We start from the raw sequence: 27,903 nt of genomic DNA, 5'->3' as shown, positions 1-27,903 counted from the left end.
TTTTATGCTCAACGAGGCAGTAATTGATGCCTGGATTCCTTTTGTAAGCAGCCGTGGCCTATATCGCCTATTAAGAAAAATCATTTTGATGTAATGTTTGTATTGATATTCTTATTGCTCCAATGCTTAAGGCATCTTTTATAATGAAGTAATTTCTGCTTTAATCTGAATGAAGCAATGTTTTATTGATATATATACAAAACGCACACCTGTGAATTAGAATGCAAACATTAAACATGCAGCCATAAATTCTGAAGATATTTTTATGTACCTGGTTAGCAGGAAGTATTTACAGGGGTTTTAAAGGGTTTCAATGTAAAGGTCCACGTCATTTTATGTACCGCGTTAACCATACTGTGTCTGTGAATAGATGTATCTTTAAGAGATTCCTTTAATATCAATTATTGACCATGATCGTACGGTTTGGTAAGTAGTAAAAGTTGACATTTGTTTAGAGTGGTATATCATACTTGTAGTTCTATCATAATACTTTTTAATCATAGCTATACACGTAACAATAAAGCTAATTCTTCCCGAATATCAGGCCTACAGAAAGGTATGAATTCGAGAGTTAACTGATCTGTAAGATTTTAAACTGGTTTGGATAGTTTTAAGGTTCATAAATGTAAAAGCGCGTTAAATGATCGTCAGGTGTTCTTCCTTATTAAAGCTGCATGGTCCGATTTTTTGGCTATTACATATGTATTATCATATGATTTTCCATAAAAATCAATTATCATAAAGATATACATGTATAATTTCGCATGTTTACAAGAGCAGAATAGGTCTCTTTTAAAAGTAAATAAAAATAATAATTTTTTATGACCCCCCCCCCCTCCCAAAACGAACGAATTGATTATGTGCATGTATAGAAAAGGGAACCGTTTGGGTTTCGACCTCCTTTTGAATGGGTTTATTCAACCCGCATATTAAGCATCGATTGTAAAGAAAACAATCTTCCGGACACGTATAGCATCAGCCCCTCCCCCCATCCCAACGGATTAGGATTTTCATGATTTTGATAAGTTGGGAAGATGTTAAGTGCCTTAACTTTACAAATTTTATTGAACAAAATGTACACAGGTTTATTTTGATTTGCTAAAAAAAATTATTTATTACCTTTATTTATAGCGATGTCAAAGTCTGCCTCGACGTCGGGGTCGATATTTAATATGAGGCGAAATAACGCGAAACCCTTTTATATCAAGTTTGTTTTTGTACATCATTTTCTAATTGAAATATGGCTTGATTGACCGGACATTTTTTTGCAATGTCTATTATTATTCAACATACTTAGTATAACACTTGTTTATAAGCGTACACAAAATTTGATAAACAAGATATCTGTGATCCAATGCTTACTAGTGATACCCCCGCTCTGATGTGAATATGCAAAATAAGCAAAGTCGACATTTAACAGAAAATTGGCGTCCAATTTGTTAGTACAAAAATACATCCCACAATGTGGCATGCCTAAACAAATACTGTGTTAAACTTTCAAGCACCTGCGATAAATAGGTGCTGAGAAATCTTTGACGAAAATTTGTTTGAAAAATTTGCTTTAAAATAAACAAAGTTGTCATTGAAAGGAAGTGAACATGAAAATTTTTTTATCAAGGGCTTAAATTGTATAATGATACCTGAAAACTATTTAGACACAGCTTTCCTCAGTAAGAAGATATACCACTTAGATTAACTAATTCTTGCAATCCATGAGCGCTGCCATATTGTTAAAACCATCACCTATCTCCAAGCATCTAAGAGAGGGCAGCACTGATGCTGACCTCAGTGAGACACATTGCATTTTTACACACGTTTAGTAACAGAGATAAAATGCCATCATCAAAATGTGAATTGAAACTTGAAATGGATGTAAAGAGTTCTCATTTTGAAACAGGGTTTATGGAGGAAGATTTTGGATCACAGAATGACGTATTCCCACCAGCAGTTAATGTGACGACATGTCACTATAGAATGGAATGTGCCTGGCCTGGATCAGTGTTATTATGACCTATTTTTTCTTGCACTCGGTAATTTCTTGATGTGTTGTTATGAGTTTGAACATTATGTGTGCTACATAAATGAGCACACAAGGTGCATTGCTCAGCATCCTTATTTTTAAAAAGAGTCTTAGTTCTGTTATTCTTCTGACAGCATAAACCGATTCGGCATACGTATCATCAAGATCTAATCTAATATTTATATTTTTATAAAAACAAAGCAAAGATTTATAGAGCATTTAAATAAAAAGTAACGGTAAGAAGCCCCAAAAAGAAAATGAAATTACATTTTCATATTTATTTGAAATCTACAAACAGCATTTTATTTATGTAAACACTGACTGCCACATCTCCGTACAAACATCTGGAATGCGATGGTCTCATATTTCAAAAATAATCTATTCATATTTTGCACAAATCATAGTTACCTAAGGCTCATTTATAGAAATGTACTAAATCCTTGTCCTCTTATGCTCATGACAGTAAAAAAATCCAGGCATAATTTTTATCAACTCGACACTGGCCCAGTTCTAATACTGACCCAGTCACTAGCAGCAATGTGGCTTATCTACGTCAGAGAACAGATGCATGCTGGGGAGAAATGGATTACCTCCATAAACCTTTCACTGAGAGCGTTTAATTGATAAAATCTCATGATAGAAATAAACAAAAAGGTTACAGACCTCATTTTTAAGTTTCAAATTAAAAGGCTTTTAAAATTTATTAAGCAACAATTAATTTTTACATGTTCACTTCCTTTAACAGAAAGTTGATGTCCGATTGGAACAAAAATATATTCCACCATATTGCATGCCCAAACAAATAGTGTGTTAAAATCTCAAGCATCTGCGATAAATAGTTGCTGAGAAATCTTTGACGAAAAGTTTGAAAATTTTGGCTAAAAATAAACAAAGTTGTCATTTATCAGGAAGTTGACGTCCGATTGGTACAAAAATAAATTCCACGATATGGAACGCCTAAAAAATAGTGTGTGAAAATTCCAAGCATCTGCAATTAATAGTTACTGAGAAAAATGCGACTGAAATTTTTGTTACGGACAGACAAAACAGAAGGACAGACAGACAGAAGGACAGACGGACGGACGCACAAGGGTAAAACAGTATACCCCCTTCTCCTTCGGAGGGGGGGGGGGGAGGGCGGGCGTATAAAAATCAGAACAAGCAGCTCTAAAATGAAGTTCTTTCTCGACGCACATTGAATCGAACCGACTCTAATTTTCCCGAAAAGTTGTAGATCTGAAGCTAATACCATTCTAAGTCCTTAAAATGTAATTTAATATTCCTTCGATATACATATACAATGTACATGTATTAAGACGTGATAGGGTGCAAAATTGAAAAGTAATTAAAAATACATTTAAATTCCACTGTAAATGTAAATTATTGTGAATAAGACAAAGCAATTCATTCATGTGTAAAAATAATTTGATAAGCAAATATATCTCCTCTGCAAACATAAACTGAATTTCATTGTTATATACACGCATTATTTGGGTAGTAAAATGTGTAAACGATTGAATAAAAAGCCAAAGATATGTCATTAGACTGAAACGCACATGTATTGTATGTTATACATGTAATATTGTAGGGCTTTATTGTGACATATTTCTGGCCCTTAATTATTGCAAGATAATCATAAATATATGCAGGAAATTATGTTATGCAAATTATAAATAATTTTAGAGAATCTTATATAAATATGGACAAAGGATTATGTGGAACGCTTTCTCTATCAAATTAGCGGAAAAATAAATCTTAAACTTCTGTTATTATATTACTTGTACTTCATCTTTGATATATGTACTCTGATAACATCTCTCAGCCCTAAGTAAAACCATCTCATGGGAGATATTCATTATTCCAGATAGAGATACACTGTTAGTTGAGTGCAGCTGCAAATTGATTCTATAATGAAAAAAATTAAAATCAAATAGTGTATCATCTCAGTACGTTTTTTTAAAAAAAGCAGTAGTAGATGGATATTCTTTTGGAAGATACCTGATACGGTTCAAAAGTTACATCCAAGTTGAGTTAACATGAATGACAGAAACCCGATCTCCGGTTGCCTGACAAAATTTACACAGGAAGTATTGACAGTGTCAATGTCACATTCAAGCGTATCAGACATATAAATTTTTTTACCTAAATATTTATGCAGGTACCTGCAATAAATATACTACATGTAGCATAAAGTGATTTTATTTTAACCTCGACTGTGAACAATGATCACGCGATTCAGTGAGTTTAATCTTTTAAAACCCGTGTAGTGTAGCGTGGTTGGTTAAATGATTTAAAAAAAAACGAAAATAAAAAAGAACATTTTTTTAATCTGTTGTAAGCCTTCCGTCTTACTGATCCAATTGAGGGTCAGCTCAAACTTAGTGATGACAAGTCCAGTATTTCTTTCTCAAGCGGTTTTATTAAGCGTGATCGTATAGTTACAAATTACATCAGCTAATAGCAGCCCAAATCAGGAGTCTGCACAATCTCATTTCATATGGGTATATATAAGGTTTTACTTATGATGGACAGTTTTGACTAGTTCGGCCCATATACGACGATCATGAGTGAACATTTAGTGTTCAAAATTAAGATTAATATTTTATTTCTAAATAAAGTAACAAAACCGTCAAAACTGCCAATCAAAGAGTCTAGGTGCAGGATGTGAGTCTCCGAGTCCTGGGTCTCGGAGTCCCCCACCTAGTATGAGGCATCACTTACTCATAATACGTTCATTCATACACGGCATAAAAGGTTACAAAGGTTAATATATAGAATACACAATACATGAGTCAATATAGAGTACTAGAGCTATCGTTGCAGACACAGAATCGCCAAATATGTCACTTGTTGTTAAACTCTCAATTTGGATATTATTATGCCCGTATTATGCACCTGGTTTCATAACATCTATACTTATAAATTAAGGCATTTTGCAAATAAACTATAAAACGCCTGCACCAGAGTACTTGCTTACACCTTTGGTATTTCAACACATGCGTGATGCTGTCCGTAAGGTATAATTGAATTTTAACTGATAAGTTATTATTGTGAAATTAATCAAAAACCTACTTTCATTTTCGATAAACAAGCCCGAAATAGCAAAAATGAGAGTAAGGTGGTGGACACGCTTTGGCGGATCCAAGTCAGGGATAGTTTGCATCAAAATATATAATTGCAATGAAATATTATTGAATGATAACGTAAAGAGTGAATATATTTACTGTGAGCCTATTTAGAGAATACATTAAAGTTAAGATTTGACAAACGTTGAATAAATAAAATGAGTCAATTCGTTTCTTTAGTGGGCGATTTTAGTTTTGATACCCATTCGCTTGAGAACTTTCCAGAACGGGGTAACCAAGAACGCGAATGGACTAATTGACGAAAAGTGTAGGACGGGTTCATCATGCATCGCAGGCAGATACCTTGGATCGGACTTCTATTAATACAAAAGTTAATAAATAAAATGGAACAATTAATGCGATTTTAGTATTAATGAAAAGAACTTTCCAGAACAGGTTGCCCAGAAACGGGTTGACTAATTGACATCATGGCCCTATATATAGGGCGAGTTAACATGTCGGCCAGGTACTTTAGACCTGACAAGTTTGGCTAAAAATATGTATGCAAATGGATAATAATGCATAACCTAACGTGTTTTAATTTAATTTTATACTTTTTTATATCACAACAGATGTAAACCTTGGTTAGGTAAACCTTAGACATAAATTTGTTGAAAAGATTATTGTATTCTACGTAAATGTTTAATTATTATTAGGGATGCCCCCCCCCCCCCCCCCCCGATTGTTTTTTAAAAACAGTCTTTTATCTGAAGTTCTGATTTTTTATCCGCGTTCGTTCCTCTAAATCTGCAATGCAGTTTGGTTTTTTTATTTCAATTTTAAAGAAAAATGGGACAAAGATAATACTAAAAGGAACAAAAATATGGTTCTACATATTAAGCATTATATGATAATAATGTGTAAAGTGTTAAATCCAGCCATTGCGCGGGGTATCATCTAGTCATTTAGGAATACTACGCATTGCTACAAGAGTCACAGAGTTCATTCTGTCAATTATCATTAACACTATTCAGTGCGCAGCACCTAGGTACACATAAGTATCATAGTGACCATTATGTAATACTAGCAATTCAAGGTCATAGCATGGCTATCTGTTTACACTGTCTTCTTTCTAAATGTCTAAAAGTATCCACATTTTGAGATTTTAGGTACAGCGATTATCATTTTAAAATATACAAATATGCATGTCAAACGTTGCAATATTTGATCTTTTTCATTGTGTTGTTTATATGTATTCCAAAATTTTCTATTTATATTATATGATTTCTTTTTGTATTCTATTAATATTTTATTTGTATTGTATGATTTTCATTTAGATAATTTTACATTTATATTGTATAATTTTCTTTAGTATCGTAAATTTTTTCATTTGTTTGTATAATTTCTATTTGTATTGTATAACTTCTTTTTGGCATTGTATAATCTGCTTTTATTTGAATGTATACATGTAGTTTCTCAGAGATTGTTTATATTGGTTAACGTTGTTTCGAAGAATCTCATTGTTTTAAGCTTGTTCTCACCATTATTCCAATTGGGGAATGCGCAAGGTGTTTTTGGTGGTATATAAGAGGCTATCGGTCTTAATTCTTGTTTCGAAGGAAATTGTTTGTGTTAATTTAATGGACTAGATAGTTTTAGAAACCATGAAATACTAATCTGCATGTTGCACAGGATTTACGCACATATTTTCATGGGGTCGATGGTTTCATTTCTTTGATTAAACTTCGCAGTCTTTTATTACATGTCCCTATTCCAGTATTATCATTATTTGAATCATTGCTTGTCAATTTACATTTCAGCGTACTAAATGCCAAATGACGATGTCACGACCAAGAGTTACCGGACATTTTTTAATTTTACACGTTCATGTATAGTGTAGATACAGTTAAACGTTCCATTTTACATTTTCTGGAATCGTTGTTACATGTATTTGAAAACCTTAAATTTGTTTCTGCACTGACGTTTGATATTTGATATTAAAATGAGGGTGTGTAAGTAAAACAGATACATGCACCATTTTTTTACGGAACATCGACCTTTCTACTAAAGACGAATTGGGCTACATAAAAATATTTTTATCTCGTAATAACGAGAAAAGATCTCGTTATCACAAGTTATTTATCTCGTTATCACGAGTAAAGATCTTGTCATTACGAGTTAATTATCTCGTTATTTCGAGACAAGGTCTCGTAATAAAGAGGAAATATCTTGTTATAACGAGAAAAAATATCGTTATTACAAGTTGGTTATTTCGTAATTACGAGTTAATTATCTCGTAATAACGAGGAAAGATCTCGTAATTACGACTTAATTATCTCGTAATTAGAGAAAAGATCTCGTTATTACGAATTAATTATGTCGAAATTACGAGAAAGAGCTCGTAATTACGAGAAAAGATCTCGTAATTACGAGAAAAAACTCGTTATTACGAGTAAATTATCTCGTATTTCCGAGAAAAGATCTCGTATTTACGAAAAAATATCTCGTTATTACGAGAAAAGATTTATATAAAACGGTGCGTTTCTGAAAAGACGTACAAGTCGACTTGCTCACCCTTTCAGTCTATCTTTTTCTTTCCAGAAACAGTTGTTTAATTTTAATTAATTCTTTAATGACAACGGTCATTCTTCATTAATTTTTACATTAAATGATCGGATTTCACATTTTATCTTTTATAAATAAGTGGAAAGAACGTTATGTAATTCCACTTTTCATCTCATATATATGTATTATTATCCCACTCTGAAGAAAGTACCAGGTAGTCCTTGTCGTAAAAACACAATTCTATTTGTTACAGAATTGTGTTTTATATGTTCATACACAACCTATCTGTATATTGAAAATAATTGATAATATATATTAGCATTTTTGAGTCTGAAATCAAATAACATGTATCCTTCTTATTAATAAATAGTTCAAATTATTTATTAATCAATCTGCTTTACTCCTTCCTCTGAAATTTCTATAAAACAGCTTGGTCCGATTTTTTAAAAATCGCATGTGTAAAAAAATACATTGCAGTAGTTTATAAACTTTACATAAAGATAATAAAACAATGAAACGACCCATTTTAAAGCTGAACACCGCTCGTAAATAGGCACCGTCACACAGATACCTGGTATATAAACCCTTCAATTTCGTTACACCCGATTGCACACCTGAACCTCGTGGCCGACATGTAGTATTCCTTTCGTGGTCTTTAGATTTTATGCATTTTTTTCTTATCTTATGTTCATTTTCTGTTCGTAAATAATGCATTGACCAATTTATTTGATGTTAGTATTCTCCTGGCTTCAAAAAGTGCGTAAAATTTGATAATTTCATCGCGACCGGGTAACACGGCGAGGCAAAATGTACGTCCACACAGGTGAGACCTCTACAGCGAAGTACTTTGAACTGTTTAGAGGTCTGTCCCTTATATAAGGGTTGTAGGGACAGCAGTGATTAAAGAGAAATATGGCGGACAGTGCCTATTTACGAGCGGTGTTCAGCTTTAAATAGATCTTTTCTCGTAATAACGAGATCTTTCTCGTAATAACGAGATAACTGAATTGTAATAACGAGATCTTTTCTCATAATTACGAGATCTTTTCTCGTACATGTAAATAAGAGATGATTACAGGATGTAACTCGTAATAACGAAATCCTTTCACGTAATTACGGATTCTTTTCTCGTTATTATGAGACATCTAATTCGTAGTAACAAGATATTTTCTCGCTATTACGCGATCTTGTGTAGTAATAACAAGATAATTGACTTGTAATGACGAGATCTTTTCTCATAATTACGAGAAAATAAACTCGGAATAACGATGTCTTTTCTCGTTATAAGGATATCTTTTCTCGTAATAACGAGATAATTAAGTTGTTTTAACGGGATCTTGTCTCGCAATAATGAAATTATAATGAAATTATTAACTCGAAATAACGAGATTTTTTCTCGTAATTACGAGATAAAAAATATTTTTTATGTGGACCTTTTCGTCTTTTATACCTTCCTTCATTAGTAATTGAAAAAAAAAATATGCAAAATTAATATTCCAATATCTTTGAAAGTTTTTGAAAACTATTTTCCATTGCATACAAAACATTTGGAGTTTATTCATATTTTGTCAATTTTCTAAATGATTCTTTTTTTTTATTTTAGATTTTATTTTGCTTTTGTGCATTTATGGATTCATGCCTTGTGTCGGTAATAAAGGAGTCGGTTCTTGTAAGTAACCAATTTTAAAATTCGTAAATATCAACGCACGAAAATAAGAAAATATCACGTTGCCTGTATGTCTTATATCATGCAAATTCTCAAAATATTACGGCATTTTTTAATTAGATACGTTTGTTATGTTATAATTAGCTCCGAAGAAGCCAACAAATTGTACTGAAACAACCACTACAACACATAATCCATCTACATCTGTTTGCAGTTGTCCAACAGGTAAACAGACAATAACAAACTTAAATCACTATTCCATTTTGTGTGAACAGTCCAACAAAGACGAGAGCCAAAATAAACTTTGCCTAACAAATCCTAAATCATGAATATAAAAAAGTAATCTAAAAAAAACCCTCTTATTTTGGTCCGTTATTATATAAAACAGATTCGGTAGAATCAAAGAGAAGTAAAACGATATACTAGTATATTGAGTTTCCTTTATTCAATTAAATTCTTTATTTAAGAGAAAACTGAATTATTTTGTTTTGTTTTTTATATTTTATAAAAAGCATTAATTTTCATGATTACAGACAATTACTTTTGGTATTGAATGCGGAATGATTTTGTAAACTTAAACACTCCATCATTTTTAAAATAGATGATATCATTGAAACACACATGTATCTGCGCTTTGCGACAACGCACTTTGAAAAAAATACACTTTGAAATATCTTTTTAATTTGGGACCAAATTTGTACAAAATCAGTATATCTTATTTCTACTTAACATGTTCAGTCATATTTATAGCTTTGATTTTTATATGTATACATAATAATATTAGTGTTTGTTGGTGTTGATGAACGGGTTGGTTGGTCAAATTTTATTTATTTGACTTTCAGATTGCTCTAAGGGTACAATAACAACAACACCAACAACGGAAGCAAAATCTACTACAATGCATTCAACAACAATAACCACAACAGCACATACATCAACAGCAGCAATAACAACAGCACCTACATTAAGTTCAGCATATCCAGACCCGTTTGAACAGAAAAGCGATTTATGTTTAGATATTCAAGGTAATATATATGTTTCTGAAACAAAAGTGCAAACTATATATCTTGTAAGAAATACAACTATTTAACCTACATTTGTCACCAATGCATCATTTTATATTAAGAATAATTCAAAGGGGCCTAAACACGATTTGAAATAATATAAAAAAAAAATTATGTATAAAATGGTTAATAGTTGACCAAAATTTGAATGTTATAAGGTTAGTAATAAGAGAGATAAAAAGAGGTAAGAATTCATTGTAATGTAAACAAAGCTCGAGTCTTATATTTGCCTACAAAAAATGTGTCCATAAAATATATTATGAACATATTGAAACTTATGTGACCCACGGAAAATGTACAAGTTGGTCGGTATTCGTTTTACAAGATTTATTAAAACTTCGCAAACATATGACAATATTCTGCGAGGTCGGTAGTCGGTGGTACGAGTGCCATGAGCGTCGCTGTCCAACTGCCGAATAAATGGACATGGCCAACAATTATATACAGCAAACATATAGACAACAAAACACAATTTTAACAATAAAGAATAATAGAATAGTCAATATGAAGAGTTACTTTAATTAACGGATTACTTAAATAAATTGTGAGTCAACTAAGGGTGTCCGAATCAAAGTCACTCAACGCCAGTGACAGGAGAAAGGCTGTCATGTCCAAGGGGAACATTTCACACGGTGATATTTGCCTCATCCTCCCGATGAACCCGTTCCCCTGTTCCGAAGAAACGTTTTGCTGTGGAACTTGGTACTTGTTCCTCCTCGGCCCACTTTAGAACTGGATAGATCATACTTCCAATTGCTGAAAGACTTAAACCATCTGTCAACATGGGTCGAATTCACCGCAGCCTCTTGAATCATTTGTCTCTGTCTTTTCCTTTAGTACTACTTCTCTGTCACTTAGTGTACTACTGAGTATTTGTCCTTCCAGCTACTGAATTTCTTTGTCTCTTTTCTGTTACTCAGCCACCACTTTGAAATGACGGTTTTCGAAGAACTTTGCTTTTGCAGTTTGGTGGTCAATATCTTCACGCAGAACGTTTATTTTCTGCTTCGCATCAGCCAGTTGTTGCTAGGTAAACTCTTCATAGAATTGATAGTCTTTAATCCTGGAAAAAGGAAGTTCTGCTAGTAGTAATGTGGAATCATTAGAATTCGTGGTGGTTCAATTTTCGTGGTATTCGTGGGTAGCCCTCCCCCACGAATTTAAATCCTCAACGAAAACAATTTTAGAAAGAGTTATCTTTGTTACTGAAACAGTAACCGACGCATCCACGAAATAACATCCCCACGAATCAGCAAAAAAGTCATAATCCACGAAAATTGGCACCCACGTAATTAAATGATTCCACAGTAAGCGTTTCTTCGTTTAAAACTCTGATCCGGTCTCTGTAGCGTCGAATTTTCTTTGATTTTCTTTTGTCTGTTTGTGTCGCGCAATCTGCCCTCTGAGTCTCTACAACTTTAATGCGTGAACGTCACTTCGGCGGTTAATTTTCTGTGTCTTGCACACCCGCGCAAAATGTCCATTCTTTCCACATTTAAAGCACATAGCAAACCGTGCAACACAATTCCATGCGTGATGATTAAGATCACATCTCCTACATGCAGGAATTTCTTTATGTACGAAGTACTGCGTCGGGTAACTTACAGGCGTAGTCCACGTGGGTGTTGCTAAAACGCGGAACGGAACGGAAAATATCATATTAAAAGGGTATAGACTGACCAGAAACGATTTACTTTGTATCATTTATTCATATCTAATGAATGATTATCAACATGTGGCTGTCTTATTGATATTCTTGTGAATGTATCAAATCAAATATAACATTTATATTCAATTGGCTTTAGTTGAGTACGAAACGGATGAAATCAAATGTATACGAATTGTAAAATATTAACATTATTAAAAGAGTAAATTAGCTATAAATTTTTACTTAGTTTTTTTATATGGTATAGCTGGCATATCAGCGTAACGTACGCAGTTAGTGAAATCGTTTTATGTGTTTTTTGAGTATTTTGATTTCAAATATGTTGTATATACTTTGAACATTGAATTTTCGGTCTTCTATACGATCTTAAATCATACAGACGATACATTATCATTGAGATGAAAAGAAAAACCGTACGATTGACGACATTCAAAATTAAAATACATTATACATTAAAATACCCGGTACCCCGTGAAACTAGTATTCTTAACAATGCAATTTTTTTTACGTTAGCATTACTTGGCAGTAGTTTATTCCCATTTCTGCAGCTATATACATATGTTCCGAATAGAGAGCTCTAGACGTTGCCTGGTTAGATTTTCCGATTATAGATTGGGACTATAGTCTGTCGATCCCAAAATATTCATACAGCACATCTAGACGATTTAAAAAAAACCACATACCTGTAAAAGATACAAATAATTGAAATAGATGAAACGGGAAATATCCAACAAAACTTCATTGACACATTATCAATTTGTTAATCGGAAAAATTCACAGGATCGAAAACAGATTTCTTACGGAATTTATAATGGAAAATGTTGACATTTTTTCTCTATTTGGAAGTCACTAAGAAGATCTTGCACACTTTTTCAACCTTATAATCTGGGTCTTTTGAAATGCAAACCCCCCTTAGACTTCTTTATTTTTAGCCGTGTTTTAAAACCAGCTGATGAGCTAGAGAGGACGTTTTAAAGAGGGAATAATGAGCATTTTATATGCTTCTGAAGAAAAAAAACCGCTTGAACCCTTAGATATATATATAAATCGAGTCATTCAGCAAAATATGAATCGAGGATATTTTGGGACAGAATATAGTGGTCAATGCATGTACTGTTAATTTTGAGGCAATAGTTATTCTTGAATGAATATCATAATATTACTAATCTTTCGAAAAAAAAATACATAAAGTATATCGTTTTTTAGCATGATTAACAAATCTATCAAGTAAATAACATTAGATAAGATTTTCCGTTTTCCGTTCCGTTCCGCGTTTTAGCAACACCCAGTCCACGCTGGTCCATACGGGCACTGGTATGAATCCATCAGGGGGAATTTATCTGAGAGGTCCCTCATGGGATCGTGTATCAAGCTAAAAAAAATCGGTCGGTATTCGTTCTACAATATTTATTAAAAACGAATTACTCAGATACTTAGATAGATTACTTAAATAAACTGTGAGTCAATTAAGGATGTCCGAATCAAAGTCACTAATGGTTAGTGACAGGGGAAAAGGTGTCATGTCCAAGCAACAAAGAATTTTGTTTCTTTGTTAATATTGTAATTATATATTTGACTTTCAAATTTTTACGAGGCATTAAAGTGTTTATATTTACCATTCTAAACATTAAAAATAGAAAAAAATGAGCCCAAATCGTGTCTAAGCCCCTTTAATATCTAGATAATTCAATGGTTTTCATTCTTTTCTTCGTAAGGTGCTTCATTTAAAAGAACGTTTCGAGGTTGTACTAAGTGAAGAAATCACTTAACATTACGAGTAAAAACGCTTTATTTGTCAAGTGCTTGAATTATTCTTACCACTTGTTTATTTTCATAAAATTCATTCATTTCAACTGACCATTGCTGTCATTTAAAATCATGTGAAATGTAAACAAGTATTCCTTTTAAAGGAATGATCAGCATGAAATACCATAGGTCAATTCTGTTAATATAATATACGCTACATGCAGTAATATATATATATATATATATATATATATATATATATATATATATATATATATATATATATATATATATATAATACCGTTTTAATGATTTCCGAAATGGCAAGGCATTAATGAACTTTACACTTAGTAGGTGAATCATCTTCAGACTGATAATCTTATGCATATGCGAAAAAAACGTGATTTGAATCTTTATGTATGTAACCTTGTAAGTGTTTTATTTTCAGGGTAAAATGATGAGTAACGGTCATAGTAATCTATGTCTAATAATAGATTTAAATAAGGTTGTCATTGCATAGTAAACAAGAGATGTTTGGTAAACACTTATGCCCCCTCCCTTGGAAACATCCACAAAGAAAATAAACGTAAACAGCAAATAACTGGAATTTTATTAAGTCCAAGGGGTAGAACTCTGTCGAAAATTGCACGATCGTACTCAATATCGAACTTGACGTAGATATTATCATGATAAACCTGTATACCAAATTTCATTTCAATATGTTCATCCTCTGCGAAGAAAATGAACGGAAACTGTTGGTGGACCGACCGACCGACAGACAGCAGCAAAGCAATATGCCCTCCCTTTTTTGACGGAGGGCATAATAAAATAATGCAAGGCGCAATGGGTGCGCAAATGGTTAAATTTGCTGGAGGTCTCATATGGACCCAACTGTGATCAGCCGAGGTCGATCACAATAACATTTCAAAGTTCGAATAAATATGATATTTCTGGAACATTTTTAACACGCATTGGTGTTCTTGTTATTGCTCAAAAAGTGCAAAAATTTCAGTACATGCACAAGTTCAGTTTTAATTGAACTACGTTTAAAACAAATGACAAGATGAGAAATATCAGCTGTAGTGTCTCTTTAAGTTGGAACTACATTTTTGTGCGAAAAACTATTTCAACGGGTGTTAAGTCAACATCTGGTATCCTAAACCGAAGCTGTAGCCTAGCAATTGCTTACTTAATGAGCCCGATGTTCAACACAGATAATAACTGAACATGTTTCAGCTTCACGGTGTTAATAAAATATTTTAAAAAGAATTATTTCGCAATTGCATGCGGATAGAAAATGAAAATGTAGCCAATTAATATTTGATCCCTGAAAAAAAACACCTTTAAAAAGATTTCACCCATACTTATATATTTACATCTATCGAGTATGATTCCCTCTGTTTCTTACGGAAACTTATAGTTAATTCATAGCTCTATAGAAACAGACAGACTGAAATCTACACGCCCCGTTTATCGGTTGGTCGAAAAATACAGCGACTGAAACTGACAGGACTGAAATCGACACACCCTATTTATTGATTGATCGAAACCTACAGCGACCTAAAAAAAATCACGGACTGCACAAAATAATCATAATGTCGACGTCAGACTCAAGGTCTCACAGGAGATAATTTGGCTGTTTCTATAAGCTAACTTACTTACGAACGTTAACAGCAATTTAGTAAATTTTACGCACTTTTTATAGTCAATTTATTAATTAGTTAAAAGAAAGATGTTAATTTTAACAATAATCAAAAATGCTTTCTTTGATGATTCATGCGGGTTATAAAGGCAGCGATCATTGCAGAAAAAACAAGTTGCTGTCCTTTAAAAAAGGACTATAATACGTGGACCATTTGCATGTGTTTCCAACGAAAACGTGAAAGCCTTAAGATTATCAGAGATTCCACCGACTCTAGCCCTCTGCTTTTAACCACTAAATTTGTACGTTGTATTACGTATACATGTATGTATAGCCTTGACTTTTTATCTTAGAATTTTAAGGATTTACACTTCTAAAACAATTATGATCTATCTATGAATGAAGTTTGCATGTATAGTATCAGGCATTCGGTGAATTCTAGTATTTGCGCACACATTACGATTCGCACTACTTTGTTAACTATGCAGAAACAGCTTTTTGTAAATTAAAAATTTCATATTTTGATGCATTTTTCTTCAGAATTAAATTTTTATACAGTCACATAATTATTCAATCATACTTAAATGCTTAGAAAATGTAATCGGTAAGTTCTCTAGCCTCGCCTACTATAAAAGTAAAGTTAAGTTACATGTATGTGTATTCGGAAAACAACAAAACATTGCAAATTATGCTATTTGATGCATGTTGTAGTTTCGGCATAACATTAACTTATTTCATAATACTGATAGTTCATATCACATGACAATCATTTCTTTAAAAGGAATACTTTGTTTCTGTACTGTTTACCGACAACTTTACAATTACAGCGCCTTTGAACTTATGTGCATATGGCACGGACTCCCGATCCCGATTCAGATAAACGTGTGCTGGCCTGGTTCCCTGAGCTACCCATTACGCACAGGAACCAGGCTAGCACATGCGCAGGCTGAATTTTCCCCATAGCATCCAGTTTAACCTCGCTTATATATTTTCTGCTTGGACCTCAGGGTCCACGCAATAACATAACCTGCTAACGCGTATTATGTATTTTTTCTGCAATGTCGCCACCTTCATACCCCGCATGAATCACCAAACAGAAAGCATTTTATTGTTTAAACATTAATAAATAAGCTTTTGGTTAGAAAAATGTTTTACGCAAAATAACACCCTTTTCTCCAGGAACCGTCATTGGTGCTGCAATAGGAGGGGCCATCTTTGGATCCATCCTGACAGCATGCATTGTTTTTGTTTATTTCCGTCGGAAGTCAAAGAATTCCTATGACTCAAAAACGTAATTATATACAAATAATGCTAATTCGTTTTTAAAATAAAATATTACCCTTTTTATTGTCACGTTTATTTGTAGACACATTTTGTTCTATTGCTTCCATAAAATTGAATTTACATCTTAAGGTAGACCCAGTGGCTTTCGTGTTCGTTTTTTTTTTAAAAACAGTTTGACAAATTACCGGTTACAGTTTTGCATGGACACATCAATAATCATTAAAGATGCCATGTACTAGTATTTGATTTGAAGTATTGTAAAAGTATGGATTGGTGGCTTCAGTACAAATATATTGCTCATATTTTCAAAAGGAGAGGAAAACCATAAATATGTCAATAAACCTGGTGGAAAATTGTTTTCGGAAAGGAAGGGGTACTACTGCACTTATTTCTACCGTTGTGACCATTCATCTTAGCTAGCCAAGCGTTTCTGATCCGCACCGCTCTTCATGAACCTTTGGCATATTGTGCTATCAAAAGTCGGGATTATTTTCCTGTATTTTGATTGGGATTTACTGACACCGTTCGACCGATCAAAAAGATGCAGAACATATCTGATTTAATCGACAATGTTTTCGTACTGCTTATCCACGAGTGTCTCTAACACGCATAGCCCAAAACTCTTTTTTTTCTGTTTGAGCCTTCATTATGCATGTAGTTTGCAATTGCAATGTTCAATAACAAGTACCACCGTCCAAATCTGTGTATCAAGAGAGGCATGCACTCATAGATGAAGGATTTACTGCTCAGTCTTACAATATTCTAATGAATTAGATCTTTTTTAAATATATGTAACATTAAACGATATATTCATAATTATTAAATACACTGGGCATTAAAACGTTCTTTCAACTTGTCAATAACAATGTCTATGGAGGCTGCCATTACCGCACCAGTGACGTTTAAAGTACGGCGTCTTTTATCGTTTGCTTGATTTATAAATACGCTGGGAGATCACGTGACGGAAAAAATCACATCTTTTGATAGCACGATATGCCAAGGGTTAGTGAGGAGCGGTCCGGATCTGAAACCCTTAGATAGAGAAGATAATACCAACTAGAACCAAAATTTTAAAACAGTTTGAATAAGTATATACTTTTGAGCGACTGTCAGAAAATGTCTATTTGTTACATTTCGATTTTACCCCAATGTTTGCAGAAAACAAGAGACCACTAGGCATTAACGGTCACCTGAGTACCTTAGCCCACACACAAACTTGTTAAGGGGTCTCATACATGTTATGCATTTAATTAAATTTCATTCTGAAGTACAAAAATTATATAATATTGTAATGATGACCACCTCCCTGCCTGAAACCTGAAATCTTTTAAAAAGGACTATGAAAAATAATTTTAGCGAAAAACTTAAAGATCATAATAGAGTGCATGACTTGATATTTAAAAGGTGCAAAACTCTATAAGTTATATGGCAAAATTAGCCCCCCCCCCCCCCTTTTAAGGCCTGAATGTAGGTAGAAGCGTTCATGGACATCATAACCATGCATTCAGTTTTTCCCACATGTGTGGGAGTAAAAAGGAAGATTTTTTGAGATTTAATACATTTTCCTATATGGCTATTTTGGCCTCGCCTTAGGGCCTAAATTCCTGTCACAGGAGTCATGAATTTCAAATATTAGGTAGAAGACTCTATGGACATTATAACCATGCATTTAGTTTTTAGCAAATATACATGGGAGTAGAGAAGAAGATTTTATAAGATCTAATACATTTTACTATATGGTCATATTGACCCCACCCTAGAGCCTGAACCCCTTACACAGGGGCCAGAATTTCACAACTTTGTAGAGGGCTTTAGAGACAATATAACCAGGGATTCGGTTTTTTTCATCACAGGTGTTGGAGTGTGGAAAAAGATTTTTTTTAAATTGGCTTTTTTTTAATGCATATTTGTTTCCGCCGATGGCGCCTCGGGTATGGTAGAGCCATGAAATGTCAGAATTTAGATTTCTCTTACCATTGAGATGCTTCATAGTACATGTAACAAGGGCACCGCAAAGCGGAGCATCCTCTCCCGAAATGAAATATTATTTGGGAAAATGCATATTTAGGATATACATGTACATGAAGAGACTAAATATTAATCTCCTTAAAACCTGTCTGATTTAAAATATTTTGTTTATTCCTATCACCATGCACGCTCTAGGGTGTATCCAGGGGAACTGTTACATTTACGTGATTGTACAATCCATTTCAATTCTAGCGAAAACAAAACAAGCCACATATGTTTTAAATTTTAGTATATATTATAGTTTTATTCTCTTTATTCAGTGACATACATAACGTATTCAGACAATTAGTGTAGACAAATTTAAGTTTTATTATGAATATGAAACGCAGCTAAAGAGCTAGCGTTTTGTAGTCTGCCCTATGGGAAAATAAGAGTTTATATGCTGTAATTTCATCCCCAGTTTTTTTTAAATTGAGTAACTTATCTAAAGCAATTAACTTGAAATAAAAAATGTTGACGATACTTGTCAAAGCCTCATCTAAAATATAATCCTTCTCTTAGTAATTCGGGAAATTTAGCCAGAAATTCGGCTCAGACGACTGCTTGTTTTAATGAAACTGGGATGAACTTTATCTCCTGCTCGTTTCAGTTTTTCCCTTTGAACATCCTTCTTACTCCCCAATTTTAAATAAACGTTTGTTTCTTACTGTTACAAAGCCTAGATCAAAACAAAAATCAAGTTGTTAATTAGGGCCCTGCAAGGATTTGCGGGTGCCCTATAGTAACCACTTTGTCCGTCCTTCTGTCCGTCCGTCTGTCACACTCCGTCCACAAATTTCCTTTTTTTTTCTAATAACTTTTTTTTGGTTGCCCAATCAAGTTCAAATTTGGTATGGTAGTTCAGTAGGCAGAAATACATATTTTGATGCTAAGTTTGGTTCTCTATGTCTTCTGGTTTGGAGCTGTGGTGGTGGGGTAGGTTCCTAACTATGCATAAGAATGAATGGGCAAAGAGAGATAACTGCTGCGAATGAATGGGCAAAGAGAGATAACTGCTGAGAATACATGGAAGGCTGTGCAATATTTGTCCTTTGAGATTAATTAACCTTCCACAGGAAGAAAATCCTAAGCTTTATCTTTATCTGTCACATTGAGATTAATTACTGGACTGCCTGTGTCTGCAAATGAACTTTGTTTTGAAGTTAAAGCTGAACACCGCTCGTACATGTAAATAGGCACCGTCACACAGATACCTGGTATATAAACCCTTCGATTTCGTTACACCCGATTGCACACCTGAACCTCGTGGCCGACATGTAGTATTCCTTTCGTGGTCTTTAGATTTTATACATTTTTTCTTATCTTATGTTCATTTTCTGTTCGTAAATAGTGCATTGACCAATTTATTTGATGTTAGTATTCTCCTGGCTTCAAAAAGGTGCGTAAAATTTGATAGTTTCATCGCGACCGAGTAACACGGCGAGGCAAAATGTACGTCCACACAGGTGAGACCTCTACAGCGAAGTACTTTGAACTGTTTAGAGGTCTGTCCCTTATATAAGGGTTGTAGAGACAGCAGTGATTAAAGAGAAATATGGCGGACAGTGCCTATTTACGAGCGGTGTTCAGCTTTAAGGTCGATTTTGAATGATGTGTAGTATTGTGTACATTCTTTCAAATATGGATTTAAAATATAATATTCATATTTTATTTTTGTTAAAATACCGTACACAATGATTTATGATAATTTTATTGAATTCTAAAATCAAGATATATATTAAATATCCTTTTTCACTTCTTTTTTTTAAAAGCAAATTAAACTCTCATTCCATGAGCTGCACCCTAATATTTTTACCCCTCAGTTTAAAGGATGGTATTTCATAAAGAATATATTTCATTCTAGTCCAAATACTTATATTCTGTAAAATAAAAAAAATATATATGAATTACATTAAATTAAAAAAAATATATTAGACATCAGTTTTTTTTTAACTCACCTGAGCCTAAGGCTCAAGTGAGCTTTTCTGATCACAATTTGTCCGTTGTCTGTCGTTTCCGTTGTCGTCGTTGTTGTCGTCATCGTTGTAAACTTTTCACATTTTCATCTTCTTCTCAAGAACCACTAGGCAGATTTCAACCAAATTTGGCACAAAGCGCCACTAGGTGACGGGGATTCAAGATTGTTCAAATGATGGGCCACGCCCTCTTTAAAGGGCGGATAATTGAGAATTATTGAAAATGTATTGGTATTTTAGAAAAATTATTTTCTCAAAAACTATTCAGCCTGAAAAGCTTAAACTTGTGTGGAGACATCCTTAGGTAGTGTAGATTCGAGTTTGTTCAAATCATGGTCCCCGGGGGTAGTGTGGGGCCACAATAGAGGGATCAAGTTTTACATAGGAATATATAGAGAAAATCTTTAAAAATCGTCTTCTCAAAAACTATTAAGCCAGAAAAGCTCAAATTAAAATGGGAGCATCCTCAGGTAGTGTAGATTCAAGCTTGTTCAAATCATGGTCCCCGGGGGTAGGGTGGGGCCACGATCGGGGGATGAAGTTTTACATAGGAATATATAGAGAAAATCTTTAAAAATCTTCTTCTCAAAAACTATTAGGCCAGAAAAGCTCAAATTTGAGTGGAAGCATCCTCAGATAGTGTAGATTCAAGCTTGTTCAAATCATGGTGGTCCCCGGGGGTAGGGTGGGGGCCACAATTGGGTGATAAATTTCATACAGGAATATATATAGAAAATCTTTAAAAAAAATTCTTTTAAAAACTATTTGGCCAAGAAAGCTCAAATTGGTGTGTAACCATCCTCAGATAATGTAGATTCAAGTTTGTTCAAATCATGGTCCCTGGGGGTAGGGCAGGGCCACAATGGGGGATACATTTTTATATATAGAGAAAATCTTTAAAAATCTTCTGCTCAAAACTATTAGGCCAGGAAAGCTAAAATTTGAGTGGAAGCATCCCCAGATCATATAGATTCAAGTTTGTTTAAATAATAGAATAAGAATACTCAGTACTTAGTGTGAAAGCACAGGTTATGCAGATTTAAGTTTGATGAAACCATGATTCCCTAGAGAAAAGTGGAGCCACAAAATTGGGGGTAGGGGCACTATATAGGATAGAGAAAATTCATCTTCTTACAGATACAACAACAAAAGGGGCTTGGTATTTACAAAAGAAAGAGGTGGATAAAAATTTTCAGATTTTCTATTTTTTTTTTAGCAAGATCTACTGTACTTAGTTGTCAAGATATTTTGATACTGTAATGCTAATTTGATCAGAATTAAGGCAACTGTTGCTCAGGTGAGCGATGTGGCCCCTGGGACTCTTGTTATTCTTTTTTTTTCTTTTTTAATGGATGTTTTGGTGTTGTTGTTGTTTTTGGTTGCTATGTTTATATTAAAGGAAACTTAAGAATAGTACCTGAAAATGTTCCTTCTGTAAGCCCTGATTCTCTTGCCTGTTTCAGAAAATCTAAGGTCTGTCTTTATCTGTTATATGTATTACCGTACACATGTGTCTGCAAGTTATGTTTGTTTGAAGTTGAGGCAAAGCCTAGGTATCATTGCATTGGTATCAATTCTTTGTTTTTTTAACAAAATTTATTTCATCCCATGTTAACCCCCTTTATCCCGTGGATATGACTCATTGGATATTTTTTTGATATCCCACAGTTGTGACTTTACAATGGGATTTGCGTAGGCATAATGAAGTAAAATAATGTGGAGTTTTATAAACAGTGTAAACATTGATTGTGGTGTATAAAACATGGGATAAATAGAAATCTCAGATGATTTGTAGTATAATATGATTTTTATCCAACTTGTATGATTTATCCCCTCACTAAGGCTTAAGAAAAAAACACTTTAATTGTTGGATGAAAATCATATCCAACTACAAATCACGAGATCCTATATATTCCAGTTCTTTACATCTTCTGCCGGGCATTTATTTTTCATCGTAGTTAATATAAAGAGGATGAATTCAAAGTTTTTATTCACTTCTCTATATTAATTGTCATAGCTGACTGGTCAGTTTTCTAGTTTGCATTGTTTTACTTTCGCGAACAGGAAATATCTATGTAATTGTCAAGTCGGACATAAAACTTTCTATTTTAAGTGTTGTAATTAACGATATCTTAATAAAATTTTAACAGAATTACTTGAATATAAATCGGATTAGTCCTTTAACCATGCTTATAAAGTGTACGAAGTTTGATAAATATGCATGCGAGGTTTTTCTCTTGCTTAAAAAGGCTGATATGGACAAAAATACACACATACATACATACACAAATACATACACGCACAGCAGCGATGGTACTCAAGTATACCCCCTTCGCAACAAGTTGCACGAGGGGATGAAAATGGTAACCATTGGCTTTATAATTTTCAAGAAGAAATTAAAAATGTAAAATTGTTAACGCATGTTGCACGACGGACGGTGCACACCACACGATGCGCCCACGACGACGGACGAGGACCAATTGCAATAGGTCACCTGAGTATCTCGGGTGACCTAAAAATTGTAAAACTAAATCAAACAATAAAGGGGTATACATGTTAAGACTCTATCAAACAAAAACTAGCTGGTCAATTTAGATAAACTTTGTTTTTATATAAATCTTAATAAGTGTTTAAAAAATAGTACATGTATGTTAACTGTATAATTTTTGAGAATTTGTCAAAAATATGCAATTTGTGAATTTTTTTGAAAGGTGCATGAAGAATAAATTTAATATATTTTGTATATTTTCTGTAGCAATCAAAAAGGCTTTTTCATTTAATAACCATCATTGGATTTTTCGTAAATTATAACATATTTAAAATATAATGTGTTTTGGTGCATAATTTAATAAACTATGAGATCATGCTTAATTGTGTTGACATTTAGCTGTTGAAATTTTGGATCTTTTGAGCTAAAGCTCACTGTAGGAAAACAAACATCCAAAGGTATTTCTAAAAGACTGGGTCTACCTTAGCTTCTCTAAAACTCTTAAGTGAAACTAATTTTAAAGAAGGACGGTAATCTCTCTCTCTCTCCCTCTGGTTTATCGTAAGATAGTCTTTCTTTTATAAAGTGATCAATCATTAAAGACTGTGAGAAATGCAGCATATGGATACAGCAATGATAATGAGCAAGTGAATGCAGTTACAGTTCCTGTAAACTCAGCCTACAGCGAAATAAACGACGGGATGGTATAGTATTCTGATAATCCGTGATAATTCATTAATATAATAAATTAATCAGTTTTTTCAACAAAAATGTATACCAATTTACTAAACGTCTTAATATTTAAAACATAATACAATTTTCATACAAGGAAATTTTACAAAAGTGATTATTTATTTTAAAAGAACCTTTGACTACAATTCTAGTTTTTCAAGGTCCTTATATTTTCAGATCAATATACGTGTAATGACATTCTAATATTATTTAAAGAAATATATCATCTTACAGCGGAAATCGGCAGTCATATCTCCCATAATGCGCCAAGCGGATCCTTCACAAATTGACGAAGTCTACAACCATTTAGGTGAATCAGACAAAGAGGATAGGAGTGACTATTACGATCACGCAGGACCGGTGCCATCTTTGTCTGTAATGGAGGACGGGTATGGAATACTCTCTATGGAAAGTGAAGGAAATGATAACTACAACACGATGGCTAGGGGATACTCTGCGGATTGTGGGAAGTCAATGACTGCTGAGAATAAACAGAGCAATGACTATTTCATTCTAGAGACACAAAATAATTAAACCTTCATGTTTTACTTTTAAGAGAGAAAACGACAATGAGAAACAGCGCCATTAACAATATACATCATTATGTGTGTGTGTACAAAGTTAATTTTCAGCTCACCTAAACCGAACGTTCAAGTGAGTTTTTCTGATTAAAATTTGTTTGTTGTTGTCGGCGTCGTGGTAAACCTTTCACATTTTCATCTTCTCATTAACCACTGAGCCGATTTCAACCAAACTTTGCGAAGAGCATAACTGGGCAAACGAAAGTCAAGATTATTCAAACAAAGGGCCACACTCTATTTAAAGGGAGATAATTTAGAATTATCGAACATTTGTTGGTATTTTTAAAAAAAAGTTTTTTTTAAAATAACAAGGTTAAAAGAGTTGGAACTTGTGTGTGGAATCATCCTTAGGTTGTGTACATGTAAGTTCGTTCAAGTTATGGTTCCCCAGAGGTAGGAGTGGCCACAATATGGGATCAAAATTACCACAAGAATATACCGAAAAAAACTTTCAAAATCTTCTAAAAACAACTATTATGCAAGAAAAGCTTGACCTGGTGGAAGCATCCTAAAATATTAGATTTAAGTTTGTTTGAATTATGATCACTTGGGTTAGGGTTAGGCCAAACCCTCTTTAAAGGGGAGGTAATTTAGAAATACTGAACATTTGTTAGCATTATTCAAAATTCTTCTTAAAAACAATGAGGTTAAAAAAGCTGGAACTTGTGTGGAAGCATCATCAGATAAAATTGAATCAAGTTTGTTTAATTCATGATCCCCGGGGTAGGGTTGGACCACAATATGGGATCAAGATTTACCTAAAAAAAAACCATAGAGAACATCTTTAAAAATCTTAAATCTCTAAAGGACTAAGTGCGGTTTTATGTAATTTTTGCCCCCCAATATCAAAGTTTTAGAAAGAGCTTTAAAATAAGGTGAACGATAGTTAAAATCATATTGGAAATAAAGGTAGTAGAATGTAGAATAATGTAGAAATGACGTCATGAATATTGCATTATTTTGATACATTGATGTTTTGTAGCAAAATATGGGTGTTTTCCGATGGTTATTCGACTGGGAAACATCGAGCGCAGGCTTGCTCAAGTACCATTTTTTAGTATAATATGTATATCTATCTGAAGAAAAACATATGTTAAAATCGCACTTGAGCAGACCTGCGCTCTATACTTCCGAATGCAAAATATAGAGCAAAAATGAGAATATCTTCATTTGTTTGCAAATTTGCGGGAATTAGGTCATATAGGTGACGTCATAGATAAACAGGGAGTGAGCATTGACGACTAAAATCATTATTAAAGTTATAGGCATCCTCTTTACAATGATTTGTGAAGATTTCATTTTTATACGATACTATTTAAAAATTGGTTGAAATCGGGGGCAGATATTTGACCATACCGCACATAGTCCTTTCTACGCAAGGAAAGAAGCTAGAACTTGTGTGGAAGCATAATCAGGTAGTGTGGATTTAAGCTTGTTTAAGTCATGATCTCCGGGATAGGGTGGGGCCAGAATGGGGTATCAAGTATTACATAAGAAAATTTCTTTTAAAATCTTCTTTTTTAAAAAACTGTTTTGCCAGAAAAGCTGGAACTTGTGTTGATGCATCCTCAGGTAGTGTATATTCAAGTTTGTTCAAACTATGGTCCCTTGGGGTAGGGTGGGCCACAGTTTGGGGATGCATTTTTATAAAAGAATATTTTAAGAACACTTTTAAAAATCTTCTTCTCTAAAACTATTCAGCCTAAAAACTTGAACTTGTTTGGAAGCATCTGAAGGTAATGTACATTCAAGTTTATCAAAGTTATAATCCCTGGGGAAGGTTGGGGCCATAATTTGGGGGGGGGGGGGGGGGGATGTCAAGTGTAACATAAGAATATATAGAGAAAATCTATGAAAATCTTTTTCTCAAAAACCATTTAATAATAAAAGCTTAAACTTGGCTGGAAACATCCTCATGTAAGTCTGAAAATGGCAAACAATTCAAAACATCTAACATGTGTATAAGTGCAGGAAAAAAAAGGTTATAAGGTAAACCTTTTATTCTAGACATTACTGCTTATTTTAAATCTTGTCCTGTACGCATGCACAGGTCTATCCCGCTAGGTGCATCTTGTTCTGACTTTCATGAAAGCATAAATCCAGAAGCTTTAGGATTTTTAAAAAATCCCAACTTATCAAAATACAACAGAAAGGAAAGAAGAAAAATGTTTTTCCATTTATGCTAAAATCATATGACTGTTAATGGTTATTCTAATAATTCAGGAAGATGAAGAAAGGGAATTCCAGAAATACAACGTACGTTGCTTTTTTCTTTAGGTATTTGTCGGAATGAATAGTTTCTGTATGTTTATGAAGTGAATGCACTCTCATTAAAATAAGTTTATAAAAAAGCGCTTGTACAAAGGAAAATGAGTAAAGGACACATTTGCTAAAAAAAAAAAACCCAAAACAGTGCAGCTAGCAACTCCACTTGTAATGTTTGCAATTATAATGGTGCAATTTTTTATACTTTGTACTAAACTAACTTTTTTCCATAAAACATTTATATAAAAAATTACTACAACGGATACAGATTTTGACTTTTTAAAATCGTTTAAATTATTATCAATACTTGAATTCACGTATTAAAAAAGGCTAGAACATTCTCTCTAGTGAGTTCTTGTTATTTTAAAAAAAACTTCTATGACGTCACCCATTGTGGTAAGTAAACGTATATATTAAATATTCAATCAGTAGTTATTAGATGTGTAAATATCTGGCTGTCACGTCGTCATCACAATGATCACCACACATTTTTAATAAGAAAGGAATTTCAATGGAAATTTCCCCTTTTTTAAATTCAATAGATTTTTAATCAAACGCATCACTTTCCTTAGCATTTTCAGATTTTCTCTTTAAAACCTGAAACACATCAATCTCTTCTTGTATCTGAAAATTACTTGCGCGCTTATATTTTCTCGAACTGCCTCTGAGTTATGACCGGTCTTCTCGCAAATAAGTTCAGCGGAATACATCCTGATAATTGTAGCAGATGTTGCCCTTAAGGAGTGATTTGTGAAGTATCTATCTAAGCCTGTTTTCGCGCAAAATATTTACACTACTTTTGACATGATGTTGATCCCAACAAGGACATCATTTATTATCTGACGGTTTGTAACTTGAAAAGTGAAATTAATTTTACAATTAATTAACATGCAAAGAGATGTATTTTTTTGAACACTAAAACAACACATTTGTCTGGTCTTTCTATGTTTTGATATGCCTTAGTTTGCTTTCTTATAGCCTTCTATGATGATTTCCACCAGAATTGCATTTCGAATCATCCTTTGTCTGTATAGTCCAGAAATACCCCTCTAGAATCTTCTTTCTCTTTGCCCATTTTCAATTGCAAATGGAGATATTTTCACACTCTTGATAGAGTTCTGCAAAACGTTAACACC

The 27,903-nt window shown here is 33.4% G+C and overlaps 1 protein-coding gene across 1 annotated transcript; it reads left to right on the top strand.

Annotated features, from left to right (window-relative positions):
- Nucleotides 1–339: 339 nt before the first annotated feature.
- LOC117683028 (uncharacterized) lies at nucleotides 340–26,267 on the top strand. Its single transcript, XM_034451793.2, has 7 exons — nucleotides 340–426; nucleotides 9,254–9,319; nucleotides 9,461–9,541; nucleotides 10,159–10,341; nucleotides 16,614–16,725; nucleotides 23,776–23,893; nucleotides 24,156–26,267. Exons 1-7 carry the CDS (start codon nucleotides 411–413, stop codon nucleotides 24,453–24,455), a joined length of 876 nt encoding a protein of 291 aa, XP_034307684.1. The 5' UTR covers nucleotides 340–410; the 3' UTR covers nucleotides 24,456–26,267.
- The last annotated feature ends 1,636 nt before the right edge of the window (nucleotides 26,268–27,903 follow it).

The sequence above is a fragment of the Magallana gigas genome, chromosome 4 (genome assembly GCF_963853765.1).
Source record: "Magallana gigas chromosome 4, xbMagGiga1.1, whole genome shotgun sequence".
Taxonomy (NCBI): domain Eukaryota; kingdom Metazoa; phylum Mollusca; class Bivalvia; order Ostreida; family Ostreidae; genus Magallana; species Magallana gigas.
Note: the sequence above shows the minus strand (reverse complement) of the source record. Positions and strands in the feature narration are given on the sequence as shown.

What these genes read in the sequence shown, in the direction of transcription:
- LOC117683028 (XM_034451793.2), top strand. An exon ending in TAATAAAGGAGTCGGTTCTT is followed by an intron (nt 9,320 to 9,460) that starts GTAAGTAACCAA and finishes TGTTATAATTAG; the next exon opens with CTCCGAAGAAGCCAACAAAT. An exon ending in TTTATGTTTAGATATTCAAG is followed by an intron (nt 10,342 to 16,613) that starts GTAATATATATG and finishes CCTTTTCTCCAG; the next exon opens with GAACCGTCATTGGTGCTGCA.